The 27,395-nt window shown below is 45.6% G+C and overlaps 1 protein-coding gene across 7 annotated transcripts; it reads left to right on the top strand.

The window, feature by feature from the left end:
• Window positions 1-7,368: 7,368 nt before the first annotated feature.
• PPP1R3B (protein phosphatase 1 regulatory subunit 3B) lies at window positions 7,369-26,829 on the top strand. Of its 7 annotated transcripts, none has more exons than XM_044418917.1 (4): window positions 7,369-7,561; window positions 8,777-8,877; window positions 20,648-20,757; window positions 22,140-26,829. In XM_044418917.1, exons 3-4 carry the CDS (start codon window positions 20,708-20,710, stop codon window positions 23,026-23,028), a joined length of 939 nt encoding a protein of 312 aa, XP_044274852.1. In that variant the 5' UTR covers window positions 7,369-7,561; window positions 8,777-8,877; window positions 20,648-20,707; the 3' UTR covers window positions 23,029-26,829. The 7 variants fall into 7 exon arrangements, with proteins under 7 accessions (XP_044274852.1, XP_044274857.1, XP_044274854.1 ...); XM_044418919.1 differs by having other exon boundaries at window positions 7,370-7,523; XM_044418921.1 differs by lacking the exon at window positions 7,369-7,561 and adding an exon at window positions 7,636-8,038.
• The last annotated feature ends 566 nt before the right edge of the window (window positions 26,830-27,395 follow it).

The following is a 27,395-nucleotide window of genomic DNA, read 5'->3' as shown; positions in this document are numbered from 1 at the left end:
GCTATGGTGTGAACAGAAGACTGGACTTGATAGGCATTTGGTCTGATCCATGATGTGAAACTGAGCAGAAGGCTGATCTGCCTGACTTGGTATTGGCCAAAGCCAGCCTATTGCCCTGCCACCTGGGATGCCTGGAACTGAGATGAACTTGAGCCCTTCTGCATGCAAAGGATGTGGTATTATTAGGCACTGCCAGGAACAGTGAGAAATTTCAGAAGCAGTCTACCTGCTTTTATTTTCCTTTCTATGAGCATGCACAAGCAACATAACTATGTTTTTTGTAATATTTTCTTTGCTTACAATATACATGGAAAACCTAAGTAGGAATAAACATTTTCTTTGATTTCTGACCCTGGATCAGATCCCCAGGCATCCCAAATTCTTTACCTTCAGTATGTTCACATCAAATATCAATGCCAGAACCAAATCCTGTTTCTTTTTGTTCCTGCATCTGGTTCACTTCCAAGATATTAAGGGCACAATTCCATGCATGTTTAGACAGAAAGAAAGTCCTACAACTTTTTTTCCCATCTAAACATGCATAAAATGGTGTTCTAACTTGTTATTTCCTTGAGGGGAGAAAAGAGAGAAAATCATTTGCTGAAGCAATGGAGAAAAATTAGTATGAAATAGCTTGAAAGCCCAAGTGACAGAAAAGCAGGCTCGAAGTGTTTTACAGAAAGCAAAGCCCCCCTACCCCCACCGCAGGCTTGGGGGTGAATCATCCTTATAATTCACATTTATGAAACACTCTCAGTTCTTTGAGTGCTGTTGCTTATGTAGCTGAACTGCTGCCACCCATGTGCTAAGGCAGAGGCGTTGCTGCTCTTTCAGGACAAGAGCTGAATTCAATGTCTTGGGACATTCCAGGGCTGGGCGGAGCCAAAGGCAAAAGGGGCGGGGAAATGCATGCCAGCATATTGTCACTTGACCTTTCAGAATGCGGGGAGGAAGAAGTTTCAAACCCTGAGGGGAAAATCTGATATTCCACAGTTGTGAAGGTGGTAGTGCTAAGAGAAGGGGGCATGGCCATCTTGGATTCCGGGGGACTGCATTCAGCCCCTAGCCCTGAGGTTCCCCACCCCTCCACTAGAGGGAGATATAGTACATTTAATGGAACTCCAAAAGTTTTAGAAATACAAAACATCTTAATGGGAGGGGGAAACCAAAAGGGCAAACCCCAGAAACAGCCCAGTGAGGAATGCAATGCTGCTTGACTGCTGGGAGAACAGGACAGAATGCCTGGAATCCTGACCCCTAGCCCTTTATGCTGCAACCCACTGTTATCACTGAACTGCCGGAGGGTGGGAAGTGTGCTATTGGCTCCATGTGTTGCCCGTGAGGCATTGCTTGGTGGAGACCGTTGGAAACATAATGTGGGCCTTTAGTCATAGCAAGCAAAGCTGTTCAAATCTTATATCCTGTGTTAGTTTAAATGGTATACTTTTGCAGTGAACTATCTATAAGAAAAGGTGCGGGGGGTGGGGGGGAACCAGGGAATTGCAGGCCAGTTAGCCTGACAACAATCCCTGGAAAAATTCTGTAGCAAATGATAAAACAAACAGTCTGCAAACATCTCCAGATAGGAAAAAGAAACCAAATCCACTGCTACAAGATGGGGAATACTTGGCTCAACAGTACCACAAATTAAAAAGATCTTGGAGTTGTTGTAAATCACAAGCAAAGCATGAGCCAACAATGCAATGTAGCTGCAAAAAAGGGCAAATGCTCCAAATCATGTGAAGTACTAGTTTCACTGTACTCAATACTAGTCAGACCTCGCCTGGAGTACTGTGTCTAATTCTGTGCACCAACGTCTTAAGATGATGCAGAAAAGCTGGAAAGGTTTCAGAGCAGGGCAACAAGGACGATCCAGGGACTAGAAGCTAACCCCTACAAGAAAAGATTGAGTGAACTGGGCATGTTTGGCCTCAAGAAGAGAAGACTGAGGGGTGATATGATAGCAACCAGGAAAACTTCCTCACTGTAAGAGAAGTATGACAATGGAGCCTGTTACCTAAGGAGGCTGTGGACTCTCCCACACTGAAGGCATTCAAGAAACGACTGGACAGTCATCTCAGTGGGATGGTGTGACTTAGTGTCCTGCACTAGCAGGGGGTTGGACCCGATGGCCTTCTCGGCCCCTTCCTACTCCTCTATTCTATGATTCTATAATTCCATAATTCAGTCTGGTATATGCTATAATATTAGAAGAACTTGCAAAATTCAGTGGAAACAATGCCATGCCTGGCCATTTCTACTTCAAGAGCAGGTTTCACTTCAATAGTCTCTGATGGAAACAGCCAAGTTTAAGGTCCAGCAGATGAAATGTCACATTTTCACTGTCTGAGTAGATTGCTCTTCTTCAGAAGTTATCCCCCATAAACCATACTAGCAACTGCTGTGCAGTGTCAAATGTATCTGTTCCCCAGCCCCCTTCACTTGCTGAATCCAGTGGCTGAAGGCAGCTTTGTGTGCTGGGAAGCTTCAATGAGAAGTTGCACAGAAACAAATTTGCCTGGCCTCCTGCCTTCACCAAGCCTCTGAGTAAGATGATATTTAATTTCTGATCTAGCAAGTCAAATCATTTCCAGAACCATCTAACATTTGTTTAATAGCCACTCACATATTATGCAACCCCTGTTTAAAATTAACTTATCAGCTTCCACGTAGTTCCCAATTTAGTACAGACCTTGGGAAATAAAACCCAAAAGAATGTAAATTTATTCTCCAGTCACATTCAGTGACTTGGAGGCAATTGTACCTATCTGATGTGGTCACCCTTTAAATAGTTGCCAGATTTCAGAAAATGATGCAACCCAGAGATAACTGTTTGACCAGATCTAGAGAGCTAGGCCAAGATATTACAAAACAGAGTATCCCTGACTGAACAAAAATTTTGCTAAAACCATGGAAAAAGTAGGGGCTGAAATAGTCCTTTGAGAGTAAATGACTTAAGACCTAATCCTCTACACGCCTCTATCTTCCCACATCTCAAGACTATCTTCTTACCTAATTTTCCCATCCACTGTTTAACGGTGATGAAATGTGCACATATTATTGTGTCATTGCCAGATGCAGAGAAATGTTAGTCAGCTCTCGACTCCGGAAGGATGGAAGCACCAAGCTGAAAGCAGCAGCAAAACACAGCAAATCCATCAAAGAGGGCTAAGAGATTTCTGCTTTCAGGTTGCATTTGCATCCAATCCTACCTCCAAGGAGCCAAGGGGAGCACAAGATACATCTGGCTCAGTATCCACTCTAAATCATGGATTACACTGCCTTTCTCATCTCTACCATTCCTTTGCCACGGTGAGAAATGATTCCAACGTTGAATTTATGCATGTATGAAATGGCACAAAAGACCTGCCAGGAAATAGTTGGCAACCTTAGTTATTCGCAGTCAGAAGAAATACGATGTCTTTCCAACAGGCCCATCTATGTCACTGTGCTGATAAATCCCTCTTTCTCAGAGCAGGTTGTACAAAACAAGGAGGGCATGGACTCAAGCCAACTTAAGAGTGTTACAACCTCCGAGCAGAGTCAGAAGTCTAGCTGGGCTTAATGATCTCCAGATGAGAAAAACGATGGCCTAGCAAGGCAGGCACAATAGATGCCCTCAAAACCTGCACTAATCCCCATCTTTCTTAACATCCTCTGGAGCACAGCTTAAAGTTTTCCTACAACATTAACATTACTGGAAGATACTGCCACTTAAAATGTTGCCTTCGGCACAAATCCTTTTTCAGGACAGGAAGCGGGATTCCTACAAGTGGCAAAGAACACTTTGTAGACTTATAGAAAAATTGGTCTCCATCTCCCTCTCCTCCAGCTGACACTGGCCATGCTAGGCTAGGATGATGGGAGATGTAGTCTAATGCATTTGATTGGGGAAGGCTAGCTCAGGGCCAAATGAAACATGGCATGCACCATGGTGGGTCTTTTCTTGGATGTTTCCTCCTCTTGAACTGAAAAGAATCTCCAAGCCTTTGAGTGTCAGTGGAAGAAAAGAGCAGGAGGTTAACCCTTCCTTGGCTTACCCCGTCCTTGCTGTGATTTTTCTGCTAAAAGAAGAAGTAGTAGTAGTAAAAAATCCACCTGTGTGCTATCAGCAGTAGCAGTACCTGCCTGCAAGGGATATAAAAAAGCAGATTTTCAATGGGAGGAAAAGAACCCATATTAAAAGGGTTGAGGAGCTGCTCAAGTCCAGAGGCTGTTTTCAGCATTAAAAAACAGAAAAGCAAAAGAGTCAACCAGGGGCATGCCAGTAACATACAGTTTGGGCCCTCTTGTGCCACAGAGATCACCCCACCATCCCACCCCACTGCTGCTAGCATTTTCATGGTCCAAAGAGCAGTGCACATTGTCAACAGTACACACCAATCCTACCTGGATGGAACATCAGAAGACACAGGGAAGCTAATCGGTCAAGGCCACATCACAGCAGGCCGAATCTGGAACAGAAGACTGAATGTCTGGTAAAATTGTGGTTTCATAACTGATAAGAGTTGATGTGAAAGAAAAAAGACTGTTTGAATTGGTACAGCATTCTTAATCCAAGTCTTCCCCAGAATCCCATGCTAGCACCATCTTCCTTGGTTCCCAGATTACTTGTCCTCCTTTTCCAGGCCATATTCATAATCCTCCTTCCCCATTTACTTCACTGTCTTCTTGTCCCTGAATTTGACTTGTCTACCCTGCACACTGACTTCTACTTGCTTTGCTCGCCTATGCAGGCTTTGTCTGATTCTCTTGACACATTCCTGCAGATGCATACATTGCCAGACCTAAAGTCAAATCCATTTTGGATTGTAAACTCCCAGGGACAGTGGTCCCTCCTTTAGTATGATGTAGAACTTTATGTACATATAGTCACATATGTATGCATGCAGGAATCCTGCCATACTAGTAATTACTATAGACATTGAGCACATGCTGGTTTCTGCTAGTAGAGTACAAATGGCACTGTTAGCTGGACACCCCTGCACACATACACGTGCAAAAGCAGAGCTGAAGAGAGGCTCACCTTGAATATGGACCCTAGCTATCCCAAATATCCAAACATTGGCAGGAGTTGCACTAAATAAATTGCAGAAATTTTCCTTCCCTCTATGAAGTATCCCTGCTACTTTCAAGCAACTGCCTGGTGAGCAATTATTTGCATGGCCTTCTACAAACATTTGTCAGGGTAAAATTCAGCTATTTTTCTACTGAAAGCAAAATTAGTTTCTTCACCTCCGCTCAGCACCACATATGTACATGATTTTCTCCAAGCATGACTTTTTGACTGTAGTCCTTTGCTCATACTCCCTGCTTGGGCTGAAGTGGAGGATCGCAGGGGGATGTGGCAATCTTGTGCCCTCATACACACCCATGTACATGCAGTCTCTAGAGTTGGGTACTGGAGAATTATATTTCCCCTGCTAGCATTTTTCCTATTCCCTTGAATTCTGCTGCCCGGGGGGTGGGGGTGGGGGACAACTTGCATTAGCTACTGGGTCAGCCTAGCCTCATTCGTCTTAATAACAGTGCTTCAGTTTTCTGCAGAGTGTATTCTTCCTGGGGACATTCACCCTCTAGCCTAAACATTTCTACTCCTGCTTCCAGCATTGGGGTGTTTCTAACTAAGGTTCTTCAGATGGCCGGAATGAACATAGCTATTTTTATGGCACCGTCTGTATGCATGGAGCTTTACAATGTATAGGAGGAGAGAAGCTTACAATCTAAAATCAAGCTGGAGAAAGGAGCGAGTGGGCAAAGGGCCAATCTGGATCTAGCCATCCGCTCCAGAGTGGCTGAGCACCAGGGTGAAGTTCTTCTGTCTGCGTTTGTGAGGCAGAGAAGCAGCATACTATAAAGGCCCTGCATCCCGCTTTGAACAGAGCACTGTTTAACTTTTTTAGAATTTCCTCTTTTTTAAAGAGAGGTATCAATGGAAGCACACGCCTGCATTCCAATCAGAAGCCTATCCTTTCGTCTCATATGCAGCCCACTTGTGAGTATTCACTGGTGACAAAAGACTCTGCTTAGAAGCACTTTTAGTCTTTCCTATTAATCACATATAGCAAGGCCCTAGAATTAAAAAAACATAATTTGCTTTTATACACATTAAAAAAAAGATCCAGATCCCTGCTCTAATGGAGCTTTGGAAAAACTTCAAGAATCACATTAAAGTGCAGTATGTTTTAACTGTCCCATTCTGAAGACTATCAAAGAACAGAAAAATATTTCTTTCTTTTCAGACACACCTCTCCTGGAATGGCAGCAGAATGGACAGTGCACTGCTTCATGACCTTTTTGGCATGGGCACAGGGAGGTTGTCCTCCTTGCAGTACCTAAATTCAGAATCCAGTGTCAGTTACTTTTCAACACAGGAATGATTTATACCCACATGCCAATCATTTGACATTACAATGATGATTAATGGTGCAGAAACATTGCGTTCTGCTTCAAGACATTTGGGGGAAGCACAGAATTAATGTTTCCTTCTGCCAAAACCCTGACACCCAGAATAGATTTTTCAAGCTATTCTAGGCAAGCACAGAAAGGCTGACTGGTACCTTTACATCTCTCTGTCTGTGATTCAAGGCCTCGGCGTGATACTGCTGCACTGGGGACAGGCTGCAGGCCACGTATCTTTCTGAGGCTGGTGACATGCCAAGGGGACAACACTACCCTGGCAGCGTATGAGCAGCCTTGAAAAATTGGCCAGAGTGGTGTAGCTGTGAGAATGCTGCACTGACCCTCGGGAGATGCAGGTTCTAATCGCTGTTCGGCCATGAAGCAGAGTGGGTAACTTTGGACCAATCACTGATTCTCAACCTAACCTTCCTCACAGGGTTCTTGTGAAGATAAAATGAGGAAAAGATGACTGTATGTACGGTCTTGGAGCCTTTGTAAAAAGGGAGGAAAAACGCAAGAAATACACGTAATAATAAATTAAAAAAACAACAACAACCCAGAGGAGGCCTAAAACTGCCCAGGTGAAATTCTTTGAACTGGAGGCCTCTAAGTTCACACTGGACTCCCCGCCCATGAGCTGATGTGCGGGGCTGCAAACCACCAAGCGCCGCCGTCTCCCCTCTCCCTCCCTCCTTGGGGTGGCTTTTCCCTCCGTCCCGTTCTAGTTACCCACCCCTCTCCCCAGCCCCGTGAGCTGCAGAGGCGCTTTATCGCATGCTGGCGTTACGGTCACTCCCACATAGCCAGGCTGGCGTTCACGTGCCTGCCTGATGCTCACTTACGGGGAAGCTCCACCGTCATTGGCTGGCCGGGAAGGGTCCGTGCGCAACCATTGGCTACAGCGCAGCTTCCTCCCCTGCTGGTGCGTTCGCGATGGAACGAACATTCTTAAGAAGTAACGAGAGCGGAGCACATCCACGCTGGAACCGGAGCTGAATGACCCGGGAGCGGTTGGGTGGGCAGGGCGGAGCGGATCATCCTTGCCAGTGTCGCTGGCTCTGCAGGCAAATCCGAACTGGAAGGCTATAAAAGCTGTTGTTCGTAAAAAACCGGCAGCCCTGGTACGCTCTGGGGCTCCAAGCACCCACAAGTGCTCTAGGTACGGGGCTGGAATTGCAGAAAACTTAGGCAGGTGTCCCTGCTTCGGGATGGGCTGAGTCGATTTCTTCCGTAGCATTTGCTTCCGAGGTCGGTTCCAAAATGAGTCATGTCAAAAATGCATTTTAGCCTAGGGAACGTAGCCAAGGGTTCAGTCTTGCTTCCGGGTAAGCATGAGAACATCGGGCTACAACGACCCCCCGCAGCGCTTCCCGCGGGGGTGTGCGTGCATGCAGAGAAATGAGAGACTGCGTACCTGGCGTAGACGTAAGAGGATCGGGCTCCGATCCTGTGCACCCTTAATGGGGAGTAAACGCCGTTGAAACCGACGGAGGTTGCTTACACTGGGTCGCGTTGCAAGGAAAACCCACTTCGGACGAAAAGCTTGCAAGTAACTCGGCAACCTGTAGCGTGAATCCCGAGAGGATCATGCTTTGTTGCACCTGGCTGCTGCGGGACAGAGAAAGGAGAACGGAGGGTATTTGCTTTTGCTTTTCCGGCTTGAGTTGCTCCTTTGAATGGGGTGTGGAGGGAGGCAGAAGAAAGCGGCTTTCTCCGTGGAGCTAAAGGCGAGGAGCCATCCGTGAACAAAAGCGGCTTTTCAAGGTGTGAATCGGAGGGTTGTTACCCCTTCAGTTTTGGATTTCCTCTGTAGTCCGAAGATGACCCGCCTTGGCAACAACCGTGCCTTCTCGGAACAGTCAAGACATGCTTTAAAATTAAATCTGTTTCATCCTAATGGAATTTTCTCCCAAAACAATTTAAAAGCATTAATTACTATAGCTGAAATTTTTAATGCGGAAATTGTTTTACAGGTTTTTTTTCCAATTTGCTTGAAGGCATGAGAACTAGAACCCTTTTTTAAAAATGAGAAACACTATCCTTCCGAACAGCTTCGAGACTATCCAAGCCCCTTGTGCAAGAGATGGTCAATTGTTTGGAAGTAGTTCCATTAAATTCTGTAGGGCTTACTCCTAGGAAAATTTGTTTTGGGATTAAAGCTGTGATCTTTTTTTCAGGCACAGTTCCCCTTTGGATCCACTTCTGGGTGTTTAAAGGGGTGTGCACTAGATGTGTGAATAGAGGTTGCCTCTCTAGATATGTTATCTGTACAATGTGGAATATAGCATTCTTTGGCATGCATGTAAAAGGGGGGTGGGGAGACCTGCAGTTATTTTTAGGAGATCTCTTACCAGACCACCTCGTGTTGTTTTAGGTAGTGAATCCTTGGCTCCTTTGAGATGTGAAATCCTGGTACCATTCTGGCTCTGGACAGCTTGAAACATCTTTACTGCTAACCTCCCTTGTCCCTATGAGGTATGTAAAACATAACATGACTATTAAAAAAAATACAGAAGGAACCTTTCTGGACTCCCTTGCTTACACTACAATCCTGTACAGGCTTACTCAGAAGTAAGTCTCATTGAACTCAGTGAGGTGTATTGCATGGTAAGTGGATATAGGTTTTCAGCCTTAAAATGTTGTTGCCTGCACAAAGATGAAGCCAAACCATATCCAAATGACAAAATTGTACCTACTTTGTACTTTTCTGGGTGGCTCTAAAGCATTCTGGAAATTGAAATTGTATTTTGGTGAGGTGCTGAAAACTCTGTCCAGTATCTGACATCCCAGAGCTATAGCTCAAAGAAGAAGGGACTGTGCAACCATTTTAAAATCTGCAGTCCTCTGTGTTTATGCAGAATTTACTTCTGCAGAATTCTGCATAAACACATCTGCAACACATCTGGTTTTGTCCTATTGGATGTACTGTTTCCCAAGCCCTTGTTCCAGATGCTGAGGAGGATGGGCTTTGTATTGCATAATTGTGTTTTTTGCTGGAGGGGGCGGGGTGATTGAGTGCATGCGTCTCCTGCACGACCCATACATAATTCTACACAGCGGACTATTTTAGTAAATAGAAATACAACAAATATTTAACTTTAAACAAGGCTGCTAAGTTAGCCAGGATTGCATAATTATCAGTGGATGCAGTTGTTACAAAAACATTAGTGGTCTCGTGCAGAGAGAGTAAGCTTTGTATATTCCTGACACTAAGGTCTATTGTATGCTAGCGTTTTTCATGCTCATACTTCGGAGGGCCAGACGAGACACCCATGTGCTTGTTAAACACACTCCTTCCAGTTCGGCTGTAAGGCAGGAGGGAAGAATGTAAAGTCCATTAAGTATAGTCCATTGTAGGACTGGACAACATCAGGCCGTGCAGGATTCTTTCTAGGTTCTGAACTGTTAACACAAAATGGAGGGCCAGGGCCAGGGATGTCATGGCAAAATTGGAGTGCAGGCACTGATGACGGTTTCCTTAACCATGCCTCCAAGAAGAGTCCAGAAATACTTGGAGCTGTGTTGATCTGTATCAAGAAACCAGTTCTGACAGTTTTCATCTCCACCAGGAGCAGGTCTTTGTAGAGCTAGCCGGGCTTAATTGCGCATTCGAGACTAAGTCAATTGTCCCACCACCAGCAGCACCAGCAGCACAATTCTTCGCATTTTAATAAGGAACAAAAATACTGTTGGTGGAAAAATTCCTTCCTTCCTGGCAACTTTGAGATTGCGGCTAAGCTCAACAGGAACAGGGAATTGCGAGAGGAATGACATATGACATCACGCAGCCATGCTAATAAAATGCAAGCATCTGTTTTGACTAAGAGAAACAAGGACATGCACAATATTTGTTGTTTTCCCACAGCTCTTTGTTGTTAATTCCTAACTGGAGCCTTGTACAAAGGCAGCTCACCTTCTGAATACCAGACGGTGGCCTGGTTTGCACATGACAGCCCATAGCAGGGACTGAGTATGGCTTGTTGTTGAATCATGGGTTGTTATGTGTGAAGCCTGCACTGTGGTTTAATGGTGGGTTGTTAATCACAAATTACACAGTATTCAGAATGCAGCACCAAGCCATGGGTTCTCTTCCACAGTGCCGGATTTGCACATGGCATCAACTCACCATTTAATGTCAGCTCACACACTGGGTTGTTTTTACATGTGAACCAAGCAGTTGTGTACAAAAAGGAAAGGCTGTCACCTTCCTGCCCTGCTTCTAGAACTTTCCAGAGACATTGGGCTGGTGCTGCTTGGTAATTGAGTGGAGAGCTCAAAGGAGGTTAATCTGATCCAAGAAAGCAGTTCTTACGTTTCCAGTGGCCTCAGGGCTTTGTTAGGACATTGTCAATTAGAAGCACATCCAGTGCGATGTCATGTATGCTCTGAAAAGGCTGTGCAAAGCCATTGCACAGCTCGGGCATGAATTTGGTGAAATTCTTTGAATGCTGGCTTGGGGTATCTAGTTTTCTCAATTCCTGTTGCCTTCCCAGAAAGCATCAATATACCAGCAATATAGACCAGCAGCTGGCCTCTCCATGGATCCTTCAGCATGAATTAAAAGTGTTCCCTCTGAATGTTTTCACACATCCTGGCTTCAATACTGACCCCAGAGTGTGGAAGGGAGTCATATGCTCACCGAGTTCATGTGTTTTCTAGGCTGGTGCTCCAGTTGCATGGTGGAGGAGCATGGGATGCGAGGGGTTTTGTGAGAATTAGCCCCTGCCATGGTATCCATGGGCTCTTTCTTCATAAAGAGGACCTGCCTCAGATGTATCAGGAAGGGGGTGGAACCGTGTGCGGCTTGGAGAGGTGGGGACCTGAAGCACTGACCTGAATGGAGCCCCTGCCGTGTGATGTGGTGGTGGGCACTCATTCCAGCCTGGGGCCCTCCACTCCCAGCATCCTCAGCCAGATTGGGGAAGGAGTGCATCTTTACAGTAAGACCAAGGAGATCTGGATTTGAAGTTCTACTTAGCGATGAGACTCCCTGGGTAACCCCGTCTCTTGTCATCTACCTCACAGGGTTGTTCAAAAGATAAAAAGTAGTAACTTTAATGTATGTCACACTTGGAAGATACAAACATGGCAGTTTTATGAAGGCTAATTGAATTTTGCTGTGGCTTTGAGGGGCCCATGGTGGTGGTGGTGGTACCAAAGATGTAATATCAGAAACACATTCAGGTAAATGCCATTTAAAATGAGCAGAATTTGTTTCCATGTGTATGCAGCATGACCAGGGCTTTTCATTGCTATTGTTGGAACTGTAAACAAAGCTGGTTTCAGAGGAAGAAATAGATCTGGCTTTGGCTACTTTAGCAACAGTTTGCTTTGCTTTGTTGCTTTGGGTTGTCTCTTAGCACCTTCCTTCTCTTTGAGAGCTCTGGGGCAAGTGGCCAGATACCTTCAGTGTCACTCCTTTCCTATAATTGGATGCCTAACAAGTCATGTCACTGTTGTGATGCAGTAGGCCAAGGGTGCTTTGCAATGAAGGTGCATGTCACCTGTCCTTCCATCCTTTGCGTTGCAGCTCATGGTGCTAATGTGGAGAGTGTAGTTTTCACATCCTCTTCTGGGCTATGCCTGCAAAGACACCCTTTCCACATAAGGAATGATGTATGTAGTGTCCTGTCATCGTCTGGGCTGCAAGCTGATTTTCAATGGAACTCACACTCCTGGAATTGGATTTTAAGTCCTTGTTGGGTGAATGCCTTGACACACAATAATTAATCTACATGCTTCTGTAGTTATCTTGGTAGTCATAAAGCCACTGCCACCCCCAACTCCCAGCCTTTTTAATTTTATTTTTATAAAGCCAGCTTAAGTTTCATTAAGGCTGTGGTTTGGATTTGCCCGTATCACCAATTCCATTATGGTTTTGGGGGTGCAGGCAGACCTCCAGGATTTAAAGCTTTGATTCTGGCCTCTCGTGGTAATTGAGAACTGGTAGTGGAGGAGAAAATCTCCAAGTCAGGTGAACTTGGAGTAGGGAGTGCTCCGTGGTGGCTCATGGGTCTCTTGAAATGAATGACTCTGCAGATGAGGACACCAGAGCGACTAGATCACCCTTCCCCAGCCTGATGCCCTCCGGTTGCATTGGGCTTACAGCTCCTGTCATAGCCAGCCAGCATGAAAACTTGTGGGCTGAAGCACCTGGAGTGTGCAAGAGGGATTATGCTGTTCTGTGACCTGCAAGGAAAGAGAGCAGGGGTGGGGAGAATCCACTCTGGTTTTCCCAGAAAGAGCCATGCTGCATCAGGCCAAGGGTTTACCTAGCCCAGCATTCAGTCCTCGCAGCTGCCAGTGGGAAGTCCACAAGTAAGACGCACACGCACACACCCTGCTTGTGTTCGCCATCGACTGGGGTGCCTCTTTTAGGAGAGTAGCCCCTACTCTGACACCAGATGTAGCACAGAGTCATAGCCCTTGTGAGTCTTACGCTCCATGAAGCTGTCTTGCTCCCTTGTAAGCAATCTGAACATCGCTACCTCCTATGGAAGTGAATTCCCCAGTTTAGCTACGTGCCTTGTGAAGAAGGACTTTCTTTGGCATGTCCCAGTCTCCCAGCAACCCACAGCTTTTGATAGACTGGAATGACCCCAGGCTGTAGCATGACGAGAGAGGGAGCGATATGTTTCCTCATCCGCAGTATCAGGGATGTAAAAGTATCGTGGATGATGCTTTTCACCAGAAGACTGGGGTCTGCAACTGGAGCCAGAAGCAAAACAGTAGTGCAGGAAGGCACTCCTAGAGTGGAGAGAGTGCCTCTGAGCATATACTGAGTCTAAGAACTTGCTTTCAATTACCAGAACAGAAGCTTGCATGCAAATAAATTTATAAAACAAAATCTGTTCTTGTAGGTGTCTTGAATTTAGTTGCTTCATTTAGGAGGGAGGAGCCAGCCTTTTGTTTTCGCTATTTATTAAACCATCAAGTGTCGGATATCTGCTGATCTGCTGCAAATCCTCTATCAGCCCCTGCTCTTCTTTCTCCCTGCTCCCGCTTTAAAGTGATCAAAAAGGGAAAACCTGCTCTTTCATCATAACGGATATAACACAAATGAAGAGCTGATGAAAGGGTTACGGGAGATGATGGGGGCAGGGAGAGAGGAAGTCCGCTGCCAGCGAAGGATTGGGCAAAGCCTTGTTGTAGAGAAATGTCTGTCATCATATGCCAATAGCAAGGCGACCTTGACCTTGTCTTTGCGTTACTACTGCTGGAAGAGCTTAAACTGTTGGAAATGGCTATTATTTTCTCCCCCTCCCCTTTCCAAAGAACAACTTGAGACAGAGGACATGATTGTAAGGGCTGCCTTACAAAGTTCCCCATATTCTGATTTTTTGACTTCAGCAGCAGCTGCCGACATGCCTCTGAATGCTCCCAAATTGGGAGAGCTTTCCCTGAAGGCTGACGAGGAGGCCCTTAAGGTTCACCAGGTAGTCCAGTGAACTTGCACCGGTTTCAAAAGTCAGGGTAGTTTTGGGGAGCCATGCCAAGACCCTCTGGCCTCCAGCTTGTTAGGAAGAGCACCAGAAAGAATTGCCCTGAAGCAGCCTCCCTCAGGGCATTGCCTAGATAATAGCTGTGAGAACTGAGACTGCTTTACTGAGGTAGCATCATCATCCCGCCCCTGGTCTCCCAGGAAGGGTGGAAAGTGTTAGAGCCTGTGGGAACCTCCAATGCAGCAGGAACAGGGAACTTTATAAAATCTTGGCAGGAGATGTTATCTTTTGTCCTCAGCCTGGGGAAAGGAACTGCTGCCTTGCTCACTAGGTGACTTTGGAGGCCCTCGGCGCATCCCTTGGGGAAACATGCTGCCCCAGAGAAAGGGAACATAAGCTTCCTTTCGCTTGTTTATATGCAGCCTCATATTGTATTTCCTTACTATTTTCAATAGACTGTACCTCACCTTTGACAGGCATTTTCGTTTCTTCCTAAGGACCTCTAAATCTAAAGTGAGATACTTTGGCTGAACCAGGCCACTGGGTATTGATACAACTTTCAAATGGAGTATGAAAGTGGCTGCCTTCCCTGTTCCCTTTTCTGCAGCATCTTGTTCGCTCCTTCGCTTGCTCTCGCGCTCTGTCTCTCTCTCTCTGTCTCTCTGTCTCTCTCTCTCTCTCTGTCTCTCTCAGACACACACACATGCGCACACACACACACAGAGTTCCTGAACATGGAGGCTCCATTAGTTATTTTATTTAACAGCTATTGGTAGATACATCCTCTGTGATTGTGTCTCTCCCTCCCTCCCTCCTTCCCTTCTTCATTCTTTCTTTCTAATTAAGCTCCTCTGAGTTAGAGGCCATCATACATTAAATACATGGAGTGCAAAAATACTTGCTAGAGTAAAATTGGAGCTGCCAAAAGTTTGTTTTAACTTCACTGGCATTCATAACTATTTTTATAAAAAGTGATGGTATTCATTTTTTCCTGTCTTTTAAAATTTATGTACATTTTCATCCCACCATTCCTCAAAGGAGCTGAGGGCAGTATACAAGTAACATGTATGCATGTAAACATAGGTGCTGGTTTTGAAATCTTGCAGATTGAGGAGTGAACCTCTGTCTGCTGGCTTTGTTGTTCCACCAGATCTTGAAATCCCTTAAGCAGGAAAATGTCAGCAAACTGCGTTCTAATCCAGTCCTGTGGGAAGCTCTGTCCTTCCAGCTCGTCAACAGAAATAACTCAAGGCAACTTTATTTTTTGGGAGTGAGTGCACAAAGTTTGAGCCAGAGCAAAACCTTCCACTGGGGCTAGGAGTTAATTGTAACCAAACGATTTTGCTTGGCCGTGTAAACTGAGCCGAACATAAAATGGGCATATAAGGAAATAAATGCAGAAACAGCACGCAACTTTGAATTAGTTTGCAGACTGGTAATAGTAGTTCAGCTTGGAAATAAATCTTGCAGACAAGACACTGGATTACTTTGCAGGCGGGCCCTTGCTTTCAGAGGGCAAAATTATCCCTTTCCCACAACAGCTTTAAAAATGGATTCCAAACAGCCTAGCTCCAGTGTTTGGTGTCTCCCAAGATAAAACCACACTTTTTTAATTGAATGAGAGTTCTGTTTTTATATATGGCTCCTAACATCATGGAGGAAGTTGCTCTTTTAAAAAATCAAACATTTTGGCTATGGTTTCAAACAGGGTGAAAGTAGATGAATTGCAGTGTGAGGAAGGAACAGTTGTCCAGTTGCAATTGGTGGGTGCTTTGTCAGTGGGTACCTGAATGATGCTAGAAATTGTGGGATGTGGGATTGCAGGATGTGGAATCCCAGTATAGAAGGGGGCTGTTTCAGGTGCACAGGTTTCCTCTCTATTTACTTCCCAGCTGTCACATTCCCTTCTATTTCTGCATTCTTTTACCTGCAACCACAGCAGAAAGAGCTCTGAAAACGAGCAGAGAAAAGTGTGTGTGTGTGTGTGGGGGTAATAGCTTGCTTTTCTGGAGATTCAGGAGAGTGTTGGAAAGGTGGAGGGCATTGAGAAGATAGCCAGGCTGCCGCAGTAGTTACAGGGCTGGCCTGGGGACCCGCATGATGTGGGTTCTAGTCCCTGCTTGGCCATGAAGCTCCGTGGGAGACTTTGAGCCAGTCTCTCACTCTCAGCCAAACGTCCTCCCAGGGCTGTTTTTGTGAAGATAAAATGGAGCTATGTAAGCTACCTTGAGTTCCTCACAAGAAGAAAAAAGGTGGGGTATAAATGCCGTGAAGTAATAATAGAGAAGTGTCAGTTCAGCATTTCAAATTGGGGGGATTATATTGCTAAAAGGGAGTTATTTCCCTCCTCCATTTTCCATGCATCATCTTTTACTGTTTTTCCCCTTCATGAGGGCTTTTCAATAGACATCTTGACAACTGGTCCCAGGCAAATGTGTACAAATTAGCCTATATGCAGTCTTACCTTGCCCAGTTCCTTGTTCCTCCTTTATTCACAGCTCCCTTTGACAGCTGAAACATGCAAGGAAATTCACCAGGCAAGGCTACACATGTTAGACAGCCTTAAGAGGGAACTTACGATAGACTGACAATAAGAATGAGGGCGATAGCAGTGTTAGTAAGAAAAACATGTATATTGTTGCGCACTTTTCTGGGGCTAAAAACCTTTTAAAAATTACAACTCCAATTGTGCATTTTTGAGGCTCCAAGGAAACCCACAGAAAACAGCAGCAAACAAGTTGGAAAGGGAGGGGAAAGACAGGTTTTGCCATGAAAGATTCTGGGCTACATGCCAGCTGGAGGACTGAGGAGGAAGGGCAATTGGAGAAGAGAGAGAGAGAGAGTCTTCCGGGCCTGCTGTGGGTTCTGCAAATGGTCAGGCCGCCATGGGTTCTTCACAGGGTGGCTTAGCAGGATGTGCAGACCTGCACACTGGGCCTTGCTCTTGCCTCACATCCGTGGTAAAGGCACCCTCGAAAAGCTTGCAGTGTAGACAGAGTCTTGGGGCAGCTTGTCTGCTATTAGTGATCTTTCCAGGTTCAGAAAATGCTGCCTAAACCAATATGTGGAATAGTGTCCATCAGTTGCAGTAGGATCAGAAAGCTCCCTTGGAAGTAGCTGCAGTATTGAGACTCTGGTTGTCAAGGATTGCATCAAGGCAGTAGCAGAAACAAGTCGAAGTTTGATCTGCCCACAAAATGGGTGTGTCTTGGAATCAGTCAGATGCAGTTTTTCTGTTGGCAGAATCTATGGGTGCATTAGTCAGAATTACATAAATAGAGAGCACTTCATAGTTGCCAAAGGCTCATTGGCTTCGGAGTATGCAAAATTCCTGGGCTTGGAAAACTCTGCTTTGCATATGGACTCTTGTAATACATACCCAGCCTTAAATTGGATTGGCTGAAGCTTGTACCTGTTGCCTTCTGTTTTTCCCTCTAGTTGGAGACTCCTCACTCCCTGGAAGGTAAATAGTCTACAGCAGCCTTCCCCAGCCTGGATTGCAACTCCCATCTATTTGAATATCTGTACAAATATCTGGATGCCTCCATTGCATCTTCTCTTTGCCCCCCAGCAGAGCATTCCAGGATCATCTGGGGGCTTCTGCGTGCTGGCTCCAAGTATAAGGATCAGGGTGTGGGCAGCTAAGGTTGCAACTCCAGGACGAGGGCACACGTGCTGGGCAGAGTCCTGCAGCAGGTTCAGAGGGGCAGAAGCAAGAGGCGTCTTCTTTAACAGTCCAGGGTCAATGCCAGGGAGATGATAGAGCCAAGCAAACACAGTCCAAGATGTCATCATCCAAAGTTCAATCCAAACATCAAGTTCCGGAGATACAGTCACATTCAAGCGCAAGGCAAGGTCAGGCAGGATGAGTGCAGGTGCCTGGGAGTCAGGGTCAGACTGGAGACAAGGGTAGAAACAGGAACAGGCAGGAGCGGACTGGAGCAAGGCTGGAGAGCCAGAGTGCGAGGGAGTCGCAAAGATGGCTTGTGTCGCTGTGGCAAAGAGCAGCAGTGCAGGGAGGCTTCTTGGGCCGGTCTTGAGGCCCTCCGGCTGTTCTGCTCCTCTGCTGTTTCCTGGGAATGCCTGCAAAGGTGTTCCTGCATCTGCAGGCACTTGCAGGCTCTCTCAGGCCCTGATCCAGACACCAAGGACATCCCAGAGCCATCGTGAGACCTTCCGCAAGACATTTGCTAGACACTTTCAGGACAAAATCTCTTGTCTCCATCAGGACTTAGACTTCAGTGTTACTGTCGCGAAGTCTGGTGAGATACCCGGAGCACAGCCTTGTCAGGTTTCTTTGGGTGAATTACAGTTAGCGCGGCTCGAGAATGTTGACGAGGTGCTCGGACTGGTTTGTGCAATCGCATCCGTGCTCAATCCTTGCTCCTCTTGGCTAATAAAAGCTAGCAGAGAAATGCTGGCTGGGCCAGGGAGGTGATTATTGCCTCTTTATGAGAAGGTGTGGTTCCTCCCTGCTGGAAACAAGTGGTGGTGAGACCCCTCCTAAAGAAAGCTTCCCTGGGCCCAGAAAAATTCAATAATTTTGGACTGGTGCCAAAGTTCTTGAGTGGGTGGTAGTTAACCAGTTTCAGGCACTTTTGGATGAGACTGGCTATCTGGATCCATTTCAGTCCAGGTTCCGGCCTGGTTTGGCACAAAAACAGCTTTGGTTGCACTGTTTATGTTGACCTGTGGAGGGGGGGAGAGAGAGGGAGCGTGTCCCTCATGGTACTCCTGGACCTCAGTAGCTTTCAGTACTGTTGACCATGGACAGTATCATCCCGGAGTGACTGTCTGCATTGCAGTGTTCTGCTTCTGCTTGGATGGCAGGCTCCGGAGGGGACATTGCTCTGCCCCTTGGATCCTCCAGTGCAGGGATGCTTTTGTCCCCCTGCTATTAAACATCAAACTCACATTAAACCACTGAGTGAGCTCATCCAGCATTTTGGAATGTGCTGAGGACATGCAGCTCTATTTCTCCTTTTCATCTTCAGCAGGTGAGGCTGTGGATGTGCTGAACTGCTGCCTGGCCGCAGCAATGGCCTGGATGAGGGCTAGCAAACTGAAGCTCAGTCTAGAAAAGACTGAGACGATGATGGCGGGCGGTTCCTCTGACCAATTCAAGGAAATCCAACCTATTCTAGATGGGGGTTGTGCTGCTCTTGAAGAAGCAGGTTTGTCATTTGTGGGTGCCCCTGGAGCCATTGTTGTCATTTGAGGCCCAGGTGGCTTCTGTTGCTCAGAGTGCCTTCTACCAGGTGGCCCCTATCTGGACAGAGTTAGCCTGCTATCAGTGATCTGTGCTTTGGTAATTTCTAAGTGCAGTCCACTCTACTTTAAATCAGATGCATTTCTAAAAATACATTTCTAAAAAACAGGAAGTTCATCAATCTTGTCTAAGGACTGGGCATGGGTTCCGTACTCACCAGTATTATTATTTTTAGTACACTTCTATCCCTCTTTTCCTCTAATGCAGTTCTCCACTCCCATTTTATCTGCGCAAAAACACTACAAGAAAGCTTGGTGGAAAGGAGATGACTCAGAATACGGATCTGAAACTGGATCATCCTAGTCCAGCACTCTTAAAGCGCTACACCATACTGTTTTCAGGTTCTCCCTCACTGTGTGGCGTAGTGGTTAAGAGCCTGGGACTGGGACTCAGACGATCTGGGTTGTAGTCCCTGCTCAGCCATGGAGCCAACTGGGTGACTTTGGGCCAGTCACAGACTCTCAGCCCAACCTACCTCACAGGGTTGTTGTTGTGGGAATATGATGGAGGATGATGATGTAAGCTGCCTTGAGCCCTTTGTAGGAAAAAGGCAGGATATAAATCAAAAAATAAATATAAATAAATATTAAACATGTATTCATGTGCTACAATTGCTTGCCAACCTTCTCTGCCTGCCCGGTCACCTAGCTGAATTCTGGGTGGAGACTCTAATTTGCATGCTTCTCTTTTTTCTTTTCTTTTTTCTTTTTTTGAAAGATTTGGCCATACCCTTTTTAAGATTCCAGGATCTGCTGAGACAGATTTCAGGCCCAATCCAATACATGTTTCCTTGCTGGCTAAGGAACTCTGGGAATTGTAGGTCTTTTTTCCTGTTTAAACATGTTTAAGATTGCACCCTTTTTCTTTTTTCTTTTTCCCTCCAGAAGAGAACAGTAAACTGCTTGTTAAAATCTAGTATATGACACAATGTGGCCTAGAATCTTGCCACAACTTGATACATAGTCTACTAACCTACATATATGTAAATTGCTAGCATTTCCTGGAACAATGCATGATGACACTCCTCTGATGTAGAGATTATTGAGACATCCATCCTAGACAAAGATGACAGGATCCACTGCTTGCAGCCTGGGCTAAACTAAAGATGTGCCACTGGGCTAGGAAGTGGTGACGTACACAGGAGGAGTGTGAAGCTTCTTGTCATGAGTTCTTGGATTGGGGGCAGGGTTTTACCCAGAACGGAAGCCAACACAGCTGTGGGTCTTGGCCTGATTGACACAGTGCTGCAGCCACTTTCATTTTGCAAACTGTTTCAAGATAAGTAAATTCCTGAAATGTGTCAGGCGGTGTGAGCTGTGTTCCTGCGAAGAGGCATGTCTGCCATGGCTTCCTTTTCAGCCAAGTTCAAAGAGTCAATGCAGTGAACGGTCGCTTGTGCTTATTCATTTTCCTGTTTCTACACACCCTTCGGAGGGAAGTTTCCAGTACTTGAGGGCGGGACAGTTTGCTGGCCAGGGAGCCCTCCCACAGAAGACCTATGAATTCTGTTGTCTGGGCTTTGTTTCCCGAGTAGTCCTGGAATCCGTGTGCTTGCTGCAGTGGGACGGCTGTGTTGAAGCACCCGCGGTTTAAGATGCTGAAGACTGAAGTGCGCTTTCCATCCAGCAACTTCTGGGTTTCAGGGTGAGCAATACAGATGGATAGGCAACTTGGCTACTTTTCACGGATGCTTTTGAGCAAGATCTTTAAGATCTTTTTTAAGAGTAAGAATGTCCTCAGTAAGAATGCTTATCATCACCTCCTTCTCATTATTATTATTATTATTATTATTATTATTATTATTATTAATTCAGCAGCAGCATTAGTGGTGTAGGAGAGGGGAAATTGTGCTATTGCGTTCCATTTGACATGCCAGGAAAAGCTGCAGCAGAAATTTGACCTTTAGGTCTTAAAGTTGGCATTGAGCTTTCCTGTGTATGAAAGATTGCACAGTTCTACGTGATAGCTTGGCTTAATTGACTTGAAATCATTTTAATTTCTGAGAATGAAACAATAGTGTAAATCATTAAGAAAAATGGGTCATATCATGTTTTTCTTCTTTTGATAATTGACATATTTTTCAACAACTGTGCATGTAAGTTTATAGAACGATCAAAATACTCTGGGTTTCAGTAAGAGTTTTTCTATTAAGGGCACAATGTGAAATTCTTTGATTAAGCAGTCCTTAACTTAACTTTGTATCTGCTCAGAGACAAAGGGATCAATTGTGGAATTTTCTGTCTGGTTCTCTATACCAAGAATATTAAAATCAGTTGAAGAGTGTAACATTTATCTTGGAGCATGTGCAGCTGAAATCCATGGGTTTACATTTGACTAGACATGAAATCTTGAGCCATCAAGACCCATGAAAATAAATAGAAAATATGGTATGATACTAAGTTGTTTAACTTCAAAAGGTCAGCCCCATGCCCAGTTTATTCTTTTTTATAGAAAAGTGGGCTTTAATTTAGAGGACCATGGAATCTAATTTTTGAAAAAGTATTTGTTAAGGTGCTGAAATTTTACAATATCTTAAGGGAAGTTGTACCCATCAAAGGAATATAGACACAAAACAGGAGCCAGGAACAGTGGGTAAATATACAGGTAAATAACTTTCCATAACCAGTTCAGGTATATTTACAAGATAATTCATGGAGATATTAAGGTGTTTGTATTGCACTGAGTTTCATGTTCAGCTGGGTTAATTTGTTTTAAGCCTGTCTGGAGGAAATGATGTGTTTTAAATCTGATACTTGGCTTGGCTTTGTTTTATGCTTGGTTTTCCTCCCTTCAGCTACCTGTACCTTTTCTGTTGTACCCAGAGCATTTTCATGCTTTGCCTTTTCCAACAACATTAGGCATGCCAAAATACAAACTATGAGCTTGCAAAGCATGGCAGACTGTTCCTCCGCCAAGGATCCTTATCAGAGAACCGGGACTGGGTCTGGCTTGCTCTGGAGTGTTTGCAACCTCAGCTTGTAGTTGCATCATGTGTGACATGTCTGTCTTGGTCCTTCCTTCCCCAGAATACTGGACTCTTTTCCTCACAAGCCCACAATGGCGGTGGACGTGGCCATGCAGCTCTGCCTGCGCACGGCCCCTTTGCGACGAGAGAGCTTCGCCTGCAAGATAGCCCCAAAGCCCAAGAAACCTTTGCGGCCCTGCATCCACTTGAACAGCAGCTCTGAACTGAATGAGCGGGAAGCTGAAATAAAAGCGTTGCAGAAGAAAGCGAAGAAGAAGGTTTCCTTTGCTGACAGCAGGGGCTTGGCTCTAACGGTGGTTAAAGTGTTCTCAGAATTTGACAACCCCCACGATATTCCATTCAATATCACAGAACTAATAGACAACATTGTGGGCCTGACCACAGTGGAGAGAGATGATTTTGTCTTGGATTTTGTACAGCCTTCTGCAGACTATTTAGATTTCCGGAATCGTCTTCAGGCAGATTATGTCTGTCTTGAGAACTGCACATTGAAAGATAAAGCCATCATGGGCACCGTGAAAGTCAGGAATCTTGCGTTTGAGAAGGCCGTGAAGATCCGGATGACATTTGATACCTGGAAAACCTTCACAGACTGCCCATGCCAGTATGTTAAGGACACATATGCAGGTTCAGATAAGGACACTTTCTCCTTTGAGATCAGCTTGCCAGAAAGAGTCCAACCCCATGAAAGGATAGAGTTTGCAGTGTGTTACGAGTGCGATGGCAGGGTGTATTGGGACAGCAACAACGGCCAGAACTACAGGATCATACGGTCTGAACTCAAATCAGCTCGGGAGATTTCTCAGCCTCAGGATGAGCCTGGCTTTGGAATTGCCTTTGACCAGTTCGGAAGCCCGAGGTGCTCCTATGGCCTGTTTCCCGAGTGGCCAAGCTATTCAGGGTATGAAAAGCTCGGGCCCTATTACTGAATCAAAGATGTGCTCTGTGCAATTACTATGCAGGATTCAAATGAAAAAAACTTGGAGGAGTCTGCTGCAGCGTCACAATTGCCAAAGGAGGTATAGTTACAGAAACCGAAAGAAAAAGACTTGTGGAACTCCTGGCTGCCGTGGGCTTAGGAACAGATGGTCTCCTCATTGCCTCGGTTATTATGAACTCAAACAGCTAAAACAAAGGGGAGATGCCTTCCTGGACAGGACCACTCACAGCTTCCGTTCAAGCAGTTCTGCTTACATGTTGTCATGAGGTACCTCACAGTACTGTGAGCTGTGCGGGGAAACTTTTATCTCCCTTCATGTGTGATATTCCAGAGTCTAAATTTGCTACACGTCCCTAAAATGCTATTCTGTGCTCGACAAGGAATGACGGTGGAGAGACTGGCCACTTGGATGTGGGCGTTGCTCATATTTTCCCATTCTTTCCTAAGCACGTTGCCCAGCTGGGGAGACCAAGACTTTCAAATGGAAGTGGCTGGAATTTTAGCTGGAATGATGACTCTGCTTCCTTCCATTTTTGGAAATACCGTCATTTGTGGGATGCTACCAGGCTCACCGTTCTGTCTGAGCGTTTGTAGTTCTAAAAGAGTACATTGTGTTGTGCGTGTGGGTGGGTGGGTGAGAGCGTGTTGCAGCTGCTGAAGTAGAAAGTCTATGTGTAGCTCAGTTATGTAATTGTGTAGTTTCAGTGTAAATGTTTGTTAGGAGAGGTGAGGGACTTGCTATCACATTTAGGTGCCTTGACAATGTCTTTGGGTTGGGAGGTGTGAAGAATAAATATTTCTATTTTTTTAACTCTGACTCTTCATGCCACTATGTTATGTAAGTATAAGTTCCTTTGGGCCTGGTGAATTTAGTTGTCTGATTAGAGAATTTTTAACGAATTATTTTTGTTTCATGATGTTATCAAATGGCTATGAATAGGATGTTACTGACAAAATCGATCAAGGCATGTCCTTTCATAGAAAGAATATCTGTGGCAGCCAATTTCATGCACGGCTGTAGGTGGGACCTAGTTCAGTAGCAGCGTTGTATGCCAAAGCTCCCCAGTTCAGTCCCCGGAGTCTCCAGGTAGGGCTGAAGCAGGCCATTACCTGAAATCTTGGAGATCAGCTACCTGTCGCAACAGATGGTCCCTGGCTTAGCTGAATAACATGGCCTGGTGCAAAACAGCTTCCCATGTTCCTGCAGTGTGGGAAGAAGAGGAGCGAAGCAGCAGGGATAGCCAAAGAAAGGAGATCATCCTTGCCCCAAAGCAATCTAAATCATGACTGCTGGTTTTCCCACAAAGTTCCTCCTTGCTTCTCTTCCTGGCATTTTCAGCCCAGTGCACAGCTGCGGGGAATTACAGTGATTCACCGGGATGCTGCGCTTAAGAGGCGTCCGTGTAACTTCTTGAACACAAAAGGAAGCCTCTCACTGGAAGGCTGACCCAGAGTGGCATCGGGGTGCAGTGGCGAGGCCAGAATGCGCCTGCCCTTATCCCTGCTGACCTTGAGGGAATGACTGGACAACTCAGAACATCTGAAAGAGATCAGCACGGGTGGAGGCTTGCAGCTTAGGCACAAGTGAATCGAAACGGTGTGGAGAATCTGGATTTGGAAGGGGACGTGGAGGAGCCTGAACAGTGCTGTCCCTTGTAGATCAGCGGCGGCGGCGAGGCCGGTTTCTGCAAAGGGAGCCTGGTGCGGGCTTGCCTGCTTCATGTGAGGCGAGAGCCTTGTCTTGGCATGTCAGCTCCAAGTTAAATATGGGAAGGGCTCCCCATGTGCCATTACTAACTTCTTTATAATGCTGAAAAGCCAGCACTTCCTTATCTCGCTGTAATGGGCCATGTCATTTCATTTGTTCAGTTTGCATACATTGAACTTGAATTTGTACTTGGCAGGAAAAATGAGCTGTTGAACACCTGCAGATTGGCAATTCCAGCATAAGTACCCAAGTGAGGTGATGCCTCAAAGAAAGGGATCCCTCCAGAGTTGCACTCTGGGGGCCTCAGGCCACATCCGGCTCCCTGGGAGGTGACACTTCCATCCTAGTTGGCAGGGGGCTTTCCCAGCAGGCTATTCGAGCCCCCAGCCACCCTAATGCGTTAGCTTACCCTTTCTGTTATGGGAAGGTGGTCCTGCTGGATAGTTCAAAGTCTTAACAGAGTGACAGAGGAAGCGATGGACTTCCCAGAGGTGCAGATGATAATAAAGTGGAGCCATGAGCTTTTGCTGTTAGAGTAAATGGTTGCAGCCTTTACAGCCTTTGGGTCGGATCCAGAACCGTCATGCCACCTGTGGAAGGATACTGCTGGTAAAATGACATTTCCCGTCCTCTGTGCCCCAGTGCACCCTCCACTTCTGGAGAGTGGGGAGGCTGGAGCTGAGGAGACATGACAATTCTGCATCCAAATGTTTAAATGCAGGGACTGGGCCCTCCAGATGTTTGGGGCTACAGGTTGCACCTTCCTGGTGGGAGTTCCAAGCAAAAACATGTGGAGAGCCACAAGTTGCCCTTCCCTGCCTTAAGGGAAGAAATACAAGCATGATCAATGCAACCTGTTGGAATTAAGGCTGCAACTCTGCGCACTCACTAGGGACTGAACGTAAACTTAGCAGGAGATTTGCCATCTATGAATAGGGTTACACACAGAGTGGAAAAATAATGTAAAATCAATGTTTGAGATTGCAGCTACAATGATTACAGAACCCCTGTATAAAACAGTTTCATCCCCTCGCATATTCAGGAAACAGTCACCTTAACAGTCATATAAGAAATCCTCACCTTAGCAGGGAAAGTATGCCTTTTTTGCACTTTACGCTTGAGTAGAAGTCATAAATGCAAACCCCCAACAAAGTGGCAAATTTGAGCTGTCTGTAATAAATGCCAAATGGATGCCAAATGATTTAGATTCATTCAAGGGGGAAAACTGAGTTGCAATTAACCAATAAGCTCATTTCTTGGATTCGAGGCTTTACCCAGTGAGCAGGCTTTGAATTATGTGCCATCTCCTATCTATGGGCCTGATGTGAGGATGGGTCAAAAGTAGCCCTAATCTTGCATGTCCTGACTATGCTGAGTCTCTCATGTGTGAAGCCAGGCTTAACGCTGTAGGCCCAGCTCACATGATCTCCTTCCTGCAGGTAAAACTAGCATTCTGGGGAACTGGACCCAGGACTGCAGTAACTAGGGAAGCTATCTGGAAGTGAAGAACTCCAGCAAAACTAGTACAGAAATCAGTTTGGCTGTTCATTTCAAAGGTTAGAATCCAGTATTTTCCATAATTCGATGCTTCTGTGGCTCAGAATGATTGGTAGCATGTGGAACTGGTTTCAGGTGACTTCAGGACAGTAATTTATTGTGAAATTATTCTAAATTGTGCCTCGAGGGGTGAGGATGATTGCAGGCTTCGCCAAAGCCTGCTGGCGTGTGTATGTGTGTGTGTATGTGTAACCTGCTAGGCAGTGGCTAGAGATAATACTGTGAAACGTAAACCCGGAACAGTTCTCCCAAGCGCACTTTCATTTCAGCTCTGTTACTCATTTTTAAAGCCAACTGCTTGGACCTTTCCCATCTCTCTTCTCAGTATGAATGTAACTGGGGAATAATATTTTTTATCTTTCATTTTATGCTTCAGAGTGCCTTGCATGTTTTAAAATATTTTGTACACAACTGAAAAATGCACTTTACAATCACAGTGGGTTTCTTTTCTGTAGTGTTTTCTGAAATATCACCTTGGTTTTGTTTTTATTTGACATCAAATAATAAATAAAATGTTACAAAGAAGCACAGTGTTTTGTTTGGAAGGACTCTGGCGCAGTGGGAGAGCATGTACTTCACACCCAGAAATCAGCTGGGCTGGAGAAATTCCTGCTTGAACCCTGGAGAGAGACTGTCAGTCAGAGCTGACAATACTGGGCAAGATGGACCAATGGCCTAACTCATTGAAAGGCAGCTTCCTCTGTCTGTCTTGGCTAGGCTTTGTTAAAGATCTAAATTGAAGGCTTGATGGTAGAGGATACATTGGGATTCTTCTGAGGTTGGTCCTATTGGAGGGAAAGAACACCGTAGACAACATGTATTGGGGGACAAATTAACAGTGCAGTGGACAGATAGGCTCAGAAGCGAGTCCCTTGAGTGCAATAGGGTTTACTGTCCAGTAACTGTATAAGATTACATCCCATGTCCCCAGTTGGCTGCACCTAAGTCCCATTGAATTCAGTGGGACTTAATTTTGAGTCGACGGCTACAGGAGAGTGCAGTAAACTAAGCCCCATTGTTGTAAAACAGGTGTCTCTTCTAAGCGCAGATGGGCAGCTACTGGTCGTGATCATGAAGTGTTATGTGACTCT

This window comes from Varanus komodoensis, unplaced genomic scaffold (assembly GCF_004798865.1).
Source record: "Varanus komodoensis strain SLA01 unplaced genomic scaffold, ASM479886v1 scaffold94, whole genome shotgun sequence".
Classification (NCBI taxonomy): domain Eukaryota; kingdom Metazoa; phylum Chordata; class Lepidosauria; order Squamata; family Varanidae; genus Varanus; species Varanus komodoensis.
Note: the sequence above shows the minus strand (reverse complement) of the source record. Positions and strands in the feature narration are given on the sequence as shown.